Source organism: Siphateles boraxobius, unplaced genomic scaffold (assembly GCF_051911475.1).
Source record: "Siphateles boraxobius isolate OS27281-9 unplaced genomic scaffold, OSU_SipBor_1 19, whole genome shotgun sequence".
Lineage (NCBI taxonomy): Eukaryota > Metazoa > Chordata > Actinopteri > Cypriniformes > Leuciscidae > Siphateles > Siphateles boraxobius.
This window is the reverse complement of record NW_027508799.1, coordinates 28,925,407-28,938,435: the sequence shown is the minus strand read 5'-3', so window position 1 is coordinate 28,938,435 and position 13,029 is coordinate 28,925,407. Positions and strand designations below refer to the sequence as shown.

Here is a 13,029-nt window from a genome sequence, read left to right as displayed (position 1 = left end):
ATGTGAATAAATCACTGCATCACCACAAAGTGCCTTTATACTCTATTGTGAATACAGATCACAGCACAATGTTAAGATGCTCCTGAAAGATATCTCGTATATTCAGATAAAACGAGTGAATTATTTGCCTTTGGTTCATTTCTTTGAATTGTCTTGCTTTGTGTGGTGCTAGTAGACAGTAGATAACTAAGGTAAGGGTCTGTTACTGTATAGCTAAATCAACTCTTACATAAGAATTTTGCCTCCACTGCATTCATGATAAACATGAAGTCCTTAACTGTTGCAAAAGCAAAAACTAGGCTACGCGTGGTTATAGCTCACTGTGGTTTGATCAAATTTGTCATCTTAAGAAAAAAAATCCATTTTGGATTATAAGGTGTGCTATCAGTAATTGTGGTCAACTAATTCATATCTCCACACCTGTTGCTCAGAACACAGTGAATGTAAAAAAAATTAAGCAATGTAACTTACCTCTACTAAATCTACCTTTGCTAATCTGTTTAAGATGTTTTTCTTTTTTCTTTCGGTAACCATTAAGCCAATATACCATATATTTGAATTGGTAATATGTCGATCAATGTCACACTTACAAAATACAGTTTGTTTTTACATGTCACCAACTCACTTTTTTATGTGACTATTACCTTTACCGGACATCAGATCTTGTCTAGATGGTTCTTCCAAAAAAAACATTGTCAGTCAGTTTGACCAACTGCAATGAATGCCTTGTGTGCACAAAAAGAGTAGTTTAGTATTTATTTACAATTTGGTGCTTATTACCTCATTATCTCAGGCCCAGCCGTAGACTGTAACTTTCACTTAACGAAAAACGGAGTGGAAGTGTGCTTCAGTTATCACTCTTGAGTTAACTTACCTGTAAAATGAAATACACCCTAAGTTAAAAACGAAAGCTAGTGAAATGGAGCAGGGTTTTATTAATGTTATTCACACCCACGAACCAGTCATAAAACAGTTAACGTTACTTAATATGAATGATTTCCTCGGATGACGAATTTGCCTGCCGAAAAACACTGGCGCTCCACTCACGTTTCACACGGAGGCGGAAATGCGTAATTGACCAGGAAGTGACTGTCTGAGAATGGCGGCGCGCTGTGTTGTGCAGTCCGCAAGGACAGTGCTGAGGTGCGTCCACAGCGATTTAATCAACAAAGGCTTATTTCAGAGGATACCACAGTTCTCTTTTTTGTGGAGTGTGCCGTGTCGCGGACTTAGACATGGTGAGTTTACTGGAGTATGATTTCGGGACGTCTGCAATAGCTTCATCCTCTTTATGTCATGGACGATGAGCATGAGCGCAAGTTGAAAATCTGGGATTTAATAGAACAATTGATTGTATGAAATTGAAATGTAATGTTTGAAATGTAAATTTTTCAAAGACATGTTATTGCGTCAAGGAAATAAGAAATATTTAACATTCTACACAATTTTAAGCAACTAATCAAATAAGTATCGTCAGTCAGGTGGTTTTGCACATACTTTCCAGAATGAATGTGTCATTCTGAATGTCTGCATCATGGGATGTTATAAATTCTTGTGCATTTTGTGTTTCACAGTGGTGGAGAACAAGGGCAAAACAACAGTTGTAAGTGTACATTTTTGAAAGCAATTCATTGTGCAATAAACAAAACAATATTCTTGCAACAGTTGCAATGACGGTCCTTCAATCTTCCAGAATATGTCTCATCTCTTCTTTGGATTGAACCAGCAATTATGTTAGTCCCAATTTAGCTTGGAACTATTTTCAATACTATCCCCCGGTTTCACACACAAGGCTTAAGCCTAGTCCCAGACTAAAATGGATGTTTGAGCTGTTTTAACTGAAAGGAATTTGCACTGACATTTCTTAAAATATGACAGTGCCGTTGTTTTGTCTCAAGATGCACATCAGTAATGTTTTTTTTTTTTTCTCTAAAACACTAAAGTGTTTATAAAAGCTACTCAAATCAAATGTCCTAATTGAACTATGGCCTAATCCTGGCTTAATCTAAACCCTCTCTGTGAAACCAGGCCTAAAATATAAAGCTTATTTTGTCACTCTTTTCACAGATTGAGGGTGTTATAGAGCCTACTTCAGAGGGGCCACAACCTCCCAATCCCAAAGCTGCCTGTCCTATCTACAGATGGAACCTACAGAACAAGTACAACTACACCGTAAGTGCTTGCACATGTGACAGTTCTATAAAGCATTATCTGTATCTCGTTATCTTTAAGACTTGTCTCTCTTATTCTCATACGTGATGCAGGACGTGCTGTTACTCAGTCAGTTCATTCGCTCAGATGGCGGGATGCTTCCCCGGCGCATTACAGGCCTCTGTGCTCAGGAACATAACAAGATAGCAATTTGTGTACAGATGGCCCATCGGGCAGGTAAGTTGGAACTTTCATTTGAGAGAATTAAAATCATGGACTCAATCTGATGTTACTCTATTTATGTTGTATGAAAACAGTGTCAGTTGTCAGTGTTAATTTCAATAAAGTGGATGTAATGCAGCATCTAAAACGGTTTTAAACTGTAAAAAAAAAAATTGTAGCCAGTTAAAGGACATCAGATATTCACTTTCCCTTATACATTAATATAAACATTTAGACCAAATTTAAAAATATCTTGATTTAAGCACCAACTACCCTTATCTGTTTTGATGTACATGGTAGTTGACTTATCGTAACTATTAATATTTCATTTTTTTTCTAGGTCTCCTACCAGATCATAGACCCCGTTTACCTGAAGGCCATGTTCCAAAACCTAAACCCAACCCACCTCTCAACCGGTACGATCTCCTCAGATGCCACAACAGCACCAAATAGCGCTTTATAATGTCACACATTTGATGAGCCATATTTGCCTGTGCCATTTTTTATATTAGGTGCATCCCACAAATCTAACTGTCTTTTGCAGGTATCTGACACGTTACTCGGTGAAGTCTGTGAAGCCCATCTTAAAGACTGGGCTGAAGTGGTGTAAGAAGAGAATGAGTGTCGGACATCCTGCCCTGAAAAACAACGTCAGATACAGCCCCAAACCACTGTACATAAAGCACTGATAAACAGAGCTGTTTACCCAATCCAAACAGTGACTTCTTATATGGGACAGAGAGGATCTATCGCAAAGAATTTGCACCTTTTCGTGTTCATTGCCTCAGCCACAAAGAGACTTAATTGATGAACCAGAGTGCACTGAAAAATCAAGACAGAGATCTTTCTTCATCCCTTTGATTTTGGTTACATTTCCACTATCTGATTTGGAAAGGCAGATGTGCAAATAAAATGGTTGTTTACCTCAATAGCAGCTGTTTCTGAGTGTGCATGTGTTTGTGCCAGAGAGAAAGAAAGGTACACTTTCGTGTCTGCTTTAAGGGTTGAAACACCAACGCAACTTCAACTTTCCAAACATGTTGATGAATAAATTACAGTGAATGTAAGGCCACAGAGTTGATTACACAATAACTTGTGCTGGCTTTAAAATGTTGCACCAAAAACAATTAGGAGATTGTGCTTCTGAAAGTCAGTTTGACTGCTATAACATGAAGGGTAGGTCTAGGTTTATAAGTCCATCTCCCATGTAGATGTACCCATGCTGAGGGGTCTGGGGAACATGGAAGAAGGTGAGACCCAGCCAGAGCAAACTGCGTAATACACACACAGTGCCACCCCGCTCAAGCTGCAGGCTCCATGACCCTGCATAAAGAACACACACAGTAAGCAAAATGACAAGAAAAAGACTAGAATTATCCTAAAGTGTAAGATCAAAGAGCAAAAAGCATTTTGCATAAACTGAACCTGAATTTTAAACCATTAAACATAACTATTGACAGAGTCCAGACTCTGATAGTGTGACAGCAGCAGAGTAAAATCTGGAAGAAAGTCGTGTGACAGAGAGTTGGCTCAGTTATGGATAACTATTATCACAGCAGTGTATAAAGAGGCATTCTGGGGTCTATCTGTCTGGGTGGCCCCTGCATCCAGCTGCCGACATTGGCTCGCGCACAGTCCCGCAAAGCTCCATGCCAATGAAGTCTGTGTTTGAACTGCAGCTCTGAACAGTAAATGCTAACAGTGTTTAACCTAAAACACTCAAAAGTATACAAAAATGTCCATTGTGACTCTTTGCCTTATTATGAGTCCAAATATTTAAAAGACTGCAATTCTATAGAGCTCATTAAAATACACGACCATGACATTATGCTAATTAGAAAGGCTTTTGAGGAAGATATGTAGTAATTAGATAGGACTGGCATATCACACAAGATACTTCTCTCAACACTGAACAAAACCATTTCCCTTAATCTGTTACAATGATATTTGTTTAAAAACCATGCGGTTATACATTTTCTGCCTTTCCAAGTTCTTGGGAAGTGTCCCTACTTTTTCCTTGTCCAGGCCACATTCAAGGAAACCTGAGTGAAGCTGAAGGGGGGCAGCGGTAAATACCACTGCCATTCCCAGTCTCCTTACCCACTATTTGAGACGTCCAGATGAACCTGGTCACCTCTGGCACTTCTTGAGAGGGGATTTTTTTTTTTTTTCACCCGATTGGTCATGTTCCAAAACCTAAACCCAATCCACCTCTCAACCGGTACGATCACCTAAGATGCCACAACAGCACCAAATAGCGCTTTATAATGTCACACATTTGATGAGCCATATTTGCCTGTGCCATTTTTTATATAAGGTGCATCCCACAAACCTAACGGTCTCTTACAGTCATTTGCAGGTATCTGAGATGTTTTTGAGGAAGATATGTAGTAATTAGATTTTCTCGTCCGAGAAATAAGTTAAGACAGGCAGATCAGACAATATACTTCCTTCAACACTGAACAAAACCATTTGCCTTAATCTGTTACAGTGATATTTGTTTAAAAACCATGCGGTTATACAGCGGTAAATACCACTGCCATTCCCAGTCTCCTTTACCCACTATTTGAGACGTCCAAATGAACCTGGTCACCTCTACCACTTCTTGAGAGGGGATTGGGTTTTTTTTCCACCTGATTGGTCAAGTGGAAAAAGTGGAAACTGTAAGGCAGGGCGGATAAATGCCCCCTGTCTGAGACCTGCTCTACTTTTTCAGTTTTTAAAGATGAAACAAATCAACTTAGCCTAGTTGGGTGCTGCCTGAGGTGAGGGGCCATCCCTTAGAGAGAGAAATAAAAGGACAGATCGCCTCCTTTAATGAAACAGCTGAGATGTTTCTAACACCCTTTAAATCTGGGCATGTCTCCAGTAGGGTGACTGTGCCTTCAAACTCTACTGAGAAACAACAAAGCAGCATTTGCCTCCTAAATCGGAGTCTGATAACAATATTCCCTGTGAGGAAATGCTTCTTTATCCTATAACTAACGTAGTCTTTGATGAGTGATCACAGACTTCTCCTACCTCTACTATCTTTACACTTTAAGGTCATATTTAGCAGGAGCTCACTCTTAATCTTGCAATGAGGGCTCTATGAGGCATAAATGCCAGAGTCATGTTTTTCAGTAAAGCTCAATGATGTTTTAGTGCTTTGCTCGGTATGTTAAACAAATCAGATTCCATCTGGTTAAGATTCAGGATCAGCAGAACCAGATATTCCTCGAGGAACTCTATGTTAAACAATCAGTAGTGGTCTGTGGCAAGCAAGGGGGAAAGCTTCATGAAGCATGCTGGATGAATACCTTTCAGCAAGCTTATGTCTGACTTGAATTTGCGGAGAACAACAATAGCCAGGCGAATAGTTTTCTGAATAATTGTTATGTTAGTTCACTCCCAAATGACAAACATTGCAGGAAGACACACCAAGATATATGAGACGGGAAATTTATCGTTGATGTAGAAAATGGCAATCCCTCAAACGCTTCTTCCCAGAAAGAAAAGAGAACAATGGGATCATAGTTTGCCGAACAACACCCCAGATGTCTCCTTGGCTTTTGCTCAGCCTTAGGCAGCTGCCAAATCATATCTGTCATTAACCCAGGGAAATCCAGCAACAGGGATCATGGGATGCTTTGCAGAAGAAGGATTTTTACACCATCCTCATATTTCCCACCACTATTAAGACTTCCTAAATGCAATTTGCATGTCAGCATCATTTTTGGGAAAGTATAGTGGTGTTAACAGGTGTTGTTCATCGAATTATAAAATCTAAAGCAAAAGAGGGATGATCGGACTTCAGTGCCAACGTTTCATTACAGGGTGGGAGCTGGAGACTTCCACAAGTACATTCAGAAAAAATATTGTGCCTGGAAATAAAACCGCATCAAGAATAAATCATCACACAAAGTAAATGAAAGATCATTCCTTTTAATTACCTTTGGGAATGTCCTCACTCAAAGGATCTAGGAAGTCAAGAGCAGGGTTCAGATCAGACATTTCTAAGATGGACTTCTTTTTCAGGTTAACCGGCTCACGAAAGTGCAGGTAGTTGCGAAGTTTCGCAGCTTCAGTGGGATTTAGACCTGCAATCATGTGCAAAACTTAAAAATTATCTGGGGTCAGACCATTCAAATAAATGACAGTATAAAGAGATGAACTGAAGACTGATACAAGAAAGTGTCTTCAGAGAACTGAAGTGAGCTGACATTTCATTTCACTTTAGTTGTATACTCACACAGCTGCATCTGATTTCCGTTGTAAAGCATATACAAACACTTCTAAGGGTTTGTCTGTAAGCATACCTCCAAAGCTTCGGTTTATCTGCACTTTGCCACTGGGACTCTTTGTAAATGCACCACGTGGCACTACAGACACATCTTTATCGATGTTTGACATGGTCGTGGCCAATCGACTTGCCTCATTCACTTTCACCTGCAGAAAGGGAGCCATGTTAATCGCTCCACAAACATTCAACAAGCCGTCTGCCATCTACCATGTTTACTCCATTATAAACCCAGAATAAACAGAAAACCGAATAAATAATAGCAGTTGTTTTACATCCAAACATTACCACATTCACATAAACACAACATTCATCATGCTTTTTTTGTGTGTGTGTGTGTGTGTGTGTGTGTGTGTGTGTGTGTGTGTGTGTGTGTGTGTGTGTGTGTGTGTGTGTGTGTGTGTGTGTGTGTGTGTGTGTGTGTGTGTGTGTGTGTGTGTAGTTAGTTGAAGCTTCCACTTTTCCTCGAAATGTTTAGACACTTTGATTTCTAAAAAATTAAAGTTTGGTCAGCGAAGCAAGATCTGCATTTTATAAAGACACAAACATGTCACAATCATGAAGTGCAGATACACCAAATAAACCAAGGAAAATGGGCTTTTATTAATTTTGCTGAATCTATTTCCCTATTTCCACATGCTTATTATAGCCCCTTCTATGTCGTGTATCCCAATGGTCCCTCTTCTCACCGTGACTTCTACCTCCGTGGCTTCGTCTCCCTCTCCCTCAGCGCGTGTCTCTGTGTGCTCATACACATAGGACGGGTCGCCTGTGAATCGCCCCTGTGCTGCTAATGCCACGTCTGCAGTCATGGACTCAGTGGCTTGTGGCAGCAGGTGCCAATCTAAGCAGTTTAAACTGTTTAATGATTAAAAAAGATAGACAGACAGAATCAAAAATTATTTCTGAAAAAACTCACTAAGAAAATTAAAGAAATACTGGTATTAAATATAACTGACCATGAAAAAATATAAAACTAAAATAATATAAAATATTTTATTACACATTTTTGGAACTTTCATTTAAATGGCCACTAAGATCACATCTGCAAAATGAATTGAGTTATAAAACCTATTAAACTGAATTGAAATTTTAATATCAAGTTTTGTGTGTCAAACTTTACTGAGACACATTTAGCCAAGGCCGTAACCAATATTAAGTAATTAAACCTATTAAAGGGGAATTCATGGAAAAAATTAAACAAATAAGAATAAGAAGAATGTAAGCAACAAATTCACTCTTATTCGTATGTCTAAAATGTTGCTAAAATTGCAATTTGGCCCTTTCTTATTATTGGGTGGGTGGGGGGGGGGGGGGGGGGGACTTTAGACTTATTCGCCTAAATGTCTATGGTGGTTACGGCCCTGCATTAAGCCAATATAAGTTAGCAGCTACAGAATCACAATGAGTTAATAACAAGCAGTTATAACGTTATAAAGAATAAGCATGATATCTTACCTGTACAAAGACTTCTTTTTCTTCATTTCATCCTCTTCAACTCCTTGAGCAATAAAATAGTCACATTTTATCCCCAAAATCTTTCCCCAAAATAAAACCCGGCTGAATTTGTAACTTCTCTTCAGTATGACCAGAGAGGTTTGAAGAGCAGCTCTCTGCTCACTGCTCAGAGTCAAACCATTACCAGCAGCTAGATCCAAAGAGTAATGCAAAGAATCAAAGTCCATCTCTATTCACTGACAAATGTATATTAACAAAATAATTGAAACTATTACTTGAATGATTTGTATTTATTTCGCTTGTTAGAAAGCTGCTGCTAGCAAGCTAATCACCCTCACTCTCCAGTGTCTCTGTGGTTGCTAAGGTAAACAAAAGCCCTAGTAGCCTGTTGCTATAGATACTCATAGACACTCAGCTCACTAGAGGTACAAACTGAAATATCTTATTTAGAAAATTAACGTTTGAGAAACACATTAATAGTTTATTGCTCACATAGCAATATATTTTAATGATAAAATAAAAATATATAAATATCATAAATATATAATGTAAATATATATTTTTATAACTTTTTCTTAGCATGTGATATGAACACATTGATCGCTCTTCATCTGCTCAGAAAGACAAACAGGAAGCATCTGACACAGCTGGCAGGATGTGTGTTCTGTCCGACCTAATGCCCTCTGCGTGATACCAACAGCTTCACACACTGAACGTGTGAACTCGTGCTGTTAACAGCAGCCCTGGGTGACAGGAGATGTCAGCTGCCTGTTGTGAACACACTAGCATGTTTGTGTGTGTGAAGATACAGGGTGTGCGTGGCGGTATGATTAAGATAATAGCAAACAGAAATAGCCTAGAGAGAGAATTTTGATTTCGCTTTTGCACATGCATTATAGAAAGCTTATCAAAGTCATATTTCACACCAAAATCAGGGAAAAAAAGAAATTATAGTTTTATTAGTGCTGTCAAGTCGATTAATCGCATCTAACATTAAAGTTTGTGTTTGTATAAGGCGTGTATATATTATTATATTTCTACATATATATTATATATAGGCCTACTGTATGTCTGTGCATGTGTGTGCGTGTCTGTGTGTATATATATATATTGTTATGTATGTATGTATATATATATATATATATATATATATATATATATATATATATATATATATATATATATACACACACAATATGTACATATACATATATTGTGTAAACAAAAACTTTTAAAGTTAGATGCGATTAATCACGATTAATCGGATTGACATAACATATTTATAGTTAGTTAGTTAGTTAGTTAGTTTACTGCCCTTAATTTACACTGAATTCATATTTCACCCCAAAATCGAAAGAAAATAGTTAGGAAATTATAGTTTTATATATTTATAATAATAATAATAATGATAATTTTATTTATTTGTATTGTGACATTATTTTAATGACAATTAAGAACATTTCATCTCCAAATTTACATAAATATAAATTTGTGAAGTATTTATACACTATGACAGCATTTTTTGCACTGCTTTCGATTTATGCTGCATTAAACTAAAAATTTTAAAAAAAAAAATCTAATTGTGTTTGGCCAGGATGATTTGCATTATTGTACTGCAGTAATGAGAATAATCATTACACTAAATAGAAATTGCATTATTGTCATGAAAATAAATGCATACAATGCAATAAATATTAAAGGTTGTAAAGTAAGTTTAATTTTTTTTTCTATGCAAAATATAATTTCCTTATTTTTATGAAATTGTTAGTATCGTGGCAGTTCTAGCTTCATATACTTAGTAAATTTGTTTTCTCTTTAAATTTGTTTTCTTTTTTAATTTGTTTAAAGTTAAGCTGTTTATATTGCAAACTTTTTTTGTCATCATATTTTAATTTTATTATCATAATCATAAACTGGTTTGTATAGCGCAAATAGTCTCACACATTAAAAGAAAACAGCTTTGCAAAATAAGGTGGAAGCTGTATGTCTGCTCTATAGCATAAGCTTTTTCCTGACAAGCAACGTCCGTTACAGGTGTCAAGTGCTTAGCACTCTCTATGCTCTTAAAGCACATCTGTGTGTGTGCGCACTAGCAGACTCATATGTCTGCATTACTGTGATTAGGAACGGTACTTCAGCGCTGTCAAGGAACGTTTAGCCACAAAGGCCCCGTTGAGTTAGCGGCACACAAGTTCAACACGCACACAGACGGACAGCCTCATTCACAGGAGATTAGTGGCGACAACATCACACTCTCCTCGGGCTATAACTCACAAAGCGCAGACCCTTCTGAAAGGCCACGGGACGAGGGGGAAGATTTGAGACAGGAAGGGGAGGATGAGGAGGAGAGGAAGAGAGAAATGAGGGTAGAAAGGAAGTAAAGATGTCTGGATTTCAGTTCTTCGGACAAGATTTGTCTCATGCTAGTCTCAGTCGGTAATGATCAACATGACCGATTAAGAAGGCCTTATAGGTGCACTAACTTCTGTTTAGGGTTTGCTGCCTGACCCTACTTTGACATAAATAGACGCCTCTGGCATGGATACAAAAGCCAGTGTTATTTTAGCATGATTTATATGCTATAATAGTAATTATGTATAGGAGCTTATGTAACTTTTAGTTTATTTACACTATCTGTAAAATAGGGTAAAATGTATTGTGCCAATATGATGGAATATTCCATATTGCTTATTCACAGGTGTTTTCCCTGTTTTAAATTAAGTATTGTATTGTGTTTTAGGGTTACAGAAAATGACTAGTACCTTTTCCATTTTTATTTGGATTTTTCTTACAGTTTACTATAAGAGAAAAACCTTTTTTCTTTTTTTTACAGTGCAACCAGAGTTACTTTAAAGGGTTAGTTCTTCCAAAAATGAAAATTCTCTAATCTTTTACTCACCCTCATATTGTTCCCATATGACGTTCTTCCACTCTGTGGAACACAAAAGTAGATGTTTTGCAGAATATTCAGATCACCTTTTTCTGTGGAGTAAAAGTAAATGAGGTTGTCAAGCTCCAAAAGAACAAAATGCACCATAAGGGGCTGTTCACACACAACACATTTTTCCATTCCACTGCCCTACTTTTCCATTGTTTCTTAATGTAAACGTGCTAGACGAATGCGTTTAAACAGTGTGCTCACGTCTTTTGCATTGTCTCGTGCACGACTTCTAAAGTGGCGTTCTCATAACACAAAGCTAAAATGATTTCTACTTTTAAAAATCGGGTCTCTAGACCTTGCCACAAAAATGTGTTCTGTGTGAATGAATGGCCCTTAAAAGTAATCCACATGACTTTCTTGTGCACCATGTTGTAAGATAACAGGATAGCAAAAATAGATAGGATTTTAGAGCAAATAAAAACTTTTCTATATGTTCCTCACAAAAATTGAGACATCTCAGTACTTGTCCTCATTCTGTTTCTTCCACACAAGAAAGAAAATCATATTCAACGACATTAAGTCGAGTAAACGATGACAGAGAACAAGTCAGAAATTGCAAATGTCCCAATCTGGGAATTCTCCTTCTAATTCTTCAGTTTCTTTTCTTCTTTCTGGCTCTGTTTCTTCACTGAGTAAACTCCACAAACCTTAAGAGACGTCTGGCAAGGAAACAAAACTTTGCTATTAGTTTTCCCTTAAAACTATGTCTGGGTGAAGTGGAATAAGTTTACCCCCAGGGCTTGGCGAGGGTCTATTACTCTCGGCTCTGAGAACGTTACCTTACGGACCACCAGCGTTGCCATGGGAATAATCCCAGCAGACAAAAGGGAGGGATCAGAAGGGGAAATCAATGCCGTCGGGCTTTGTGGTTGGCTGGAATAGAGATCAGTCATACGTACTCCGGGTCACGAGGTCAGAGGCATCGATCATGGCTTCCGAAAAGAGCGTGCACCATCTGAAAAGAGGAGAGAAGAAGGGAGGAGCGGAGGAAACATCTTCGCCTGTGTTAATGGAGGGATGAATCATCTTTGGCCTATTTCAAGTCATCATATACAAATGCAACAATAATTAGTTCCTGTAGTTTGAAAGACCAAACGCAGCTGTAGATGAGCCATTCAATGTTTCTGTGTGTATGCGCATGTTCAACTATGACAGAAGAGTTACACGACAGAATCCATATCATGTCAATTTATCCAGAGCCCAGTTCACGGGATTAAGAAATAGTTCTTTCTTTTAAAAAGTAGATTTTTGTTTGTTTTTCATGGTTTTTCTGTGCAAAAGTCACTAAGATGATGCCAGGGCATTTGTAAGCTGTTTCTAATGTTTTGCTATGTGGTTGCTCAATTATATACAACTTGCATCTCTCCTCTATAAAACTTTTTCCAACCTCTTTTGTCATATGAAAAACAAAAAAAGAGTGTTATTTATTGTTCATATCTGTGGCAAAAACAGCAAGGATTGAGTTACACTGTGTTAAAGCTAAAGTTTAGTTTTAGTATTAAGGGTTTATTTAAATCCATAATCATGAGGAATAGTAACAGTGATGCTTGTCTTAGCAAGCAAAACTAATAATGAAAACAAAATGTTTATTTACTTTCCTAATCATTGGTTTCCATCCAGGCATCCAGCAGCTGTTTTCCTTATGTAGAGGTGCAATAAGGTTTTTCTAGATTGGCTTCAGCTGCCAACACTTGACTCACTTTATAACCAGAATGCATTGGTCTGGGAGTTTTGCCACCTTGAGGCCCCCAGCAAACACAATTTAGTGAAGCTTGACCTGCTCTCCGCATGTTTTCAGCCCATTTAAACAATTACTCAAATGATTAATTTGACTCACATGCATCTTTTGTCTATAGTTGCACATGGCCATTTCGTCTATTAGAGTTTATCGCGGTGTCAAAGAATGTAAGTGCTTTTATTTCTAGCTCCCACAGAATGAATTTAAGTTGTAAAACTACTTGTATATGATTTTGCACAT

The 13,029-nt window shown here is 37.7% G+C and overlaps 2 protein-coding genes across 2 annotated transcripts; one reads left to right on the top strand and one right to left on the bottom strand.

The window, feature by feature from the left end:
* Positions 1-1,050: 1,050 nt before the first annotated feature.
* mrps18a (mitochondrial ribosomal protein S18A) lies at positions 1,051-3,302 on the top strand. Its single transcript, XM_077234788.1, has 6 exons — positions 1,051-1,238; positions 1,575-1,603; positions 2,068-2,172; positions 2,265-2,388; positions 2,714-2,789; positions 2,918-3,302. Exons 1-6 carry the CDS (start codon positions 1,100-1,102, stop codon positions 3,060-3,062), a joined length of 618 nt encoding a protein of 205 aa, XP_077090903.1. The 5' UTR covers positions 1,051-1,099; the 3' UTR covers positions 3,063-3,302.
* Positions 2,860-8,481, bottom strand: rsph9 (radial spoke head component 9). Its single transcript, XM_077234787.1, has 5 exons — positions 8,111-8,481; positions 7,342-7,510; positions 6,672-6,801; positions 6,306-6,452; positions 2,860-3,696 (listed from the first exon to the last, which is right to left on the bottom strand). The coding sequence occupies exons 1-5, from the start codon at positions 8,335-8,337 to the stop codon at positions 3,536-3,538; spliced, it is 834 nt and encodes a 277-aa protein (XP_077090902.1). The 5' UTR covers positions 8,338-8,481; the 3' UTR covers positions 2,860-3,535.
* Positions 8,482-13,029: the final 4,548 nt, after the last annotated feature.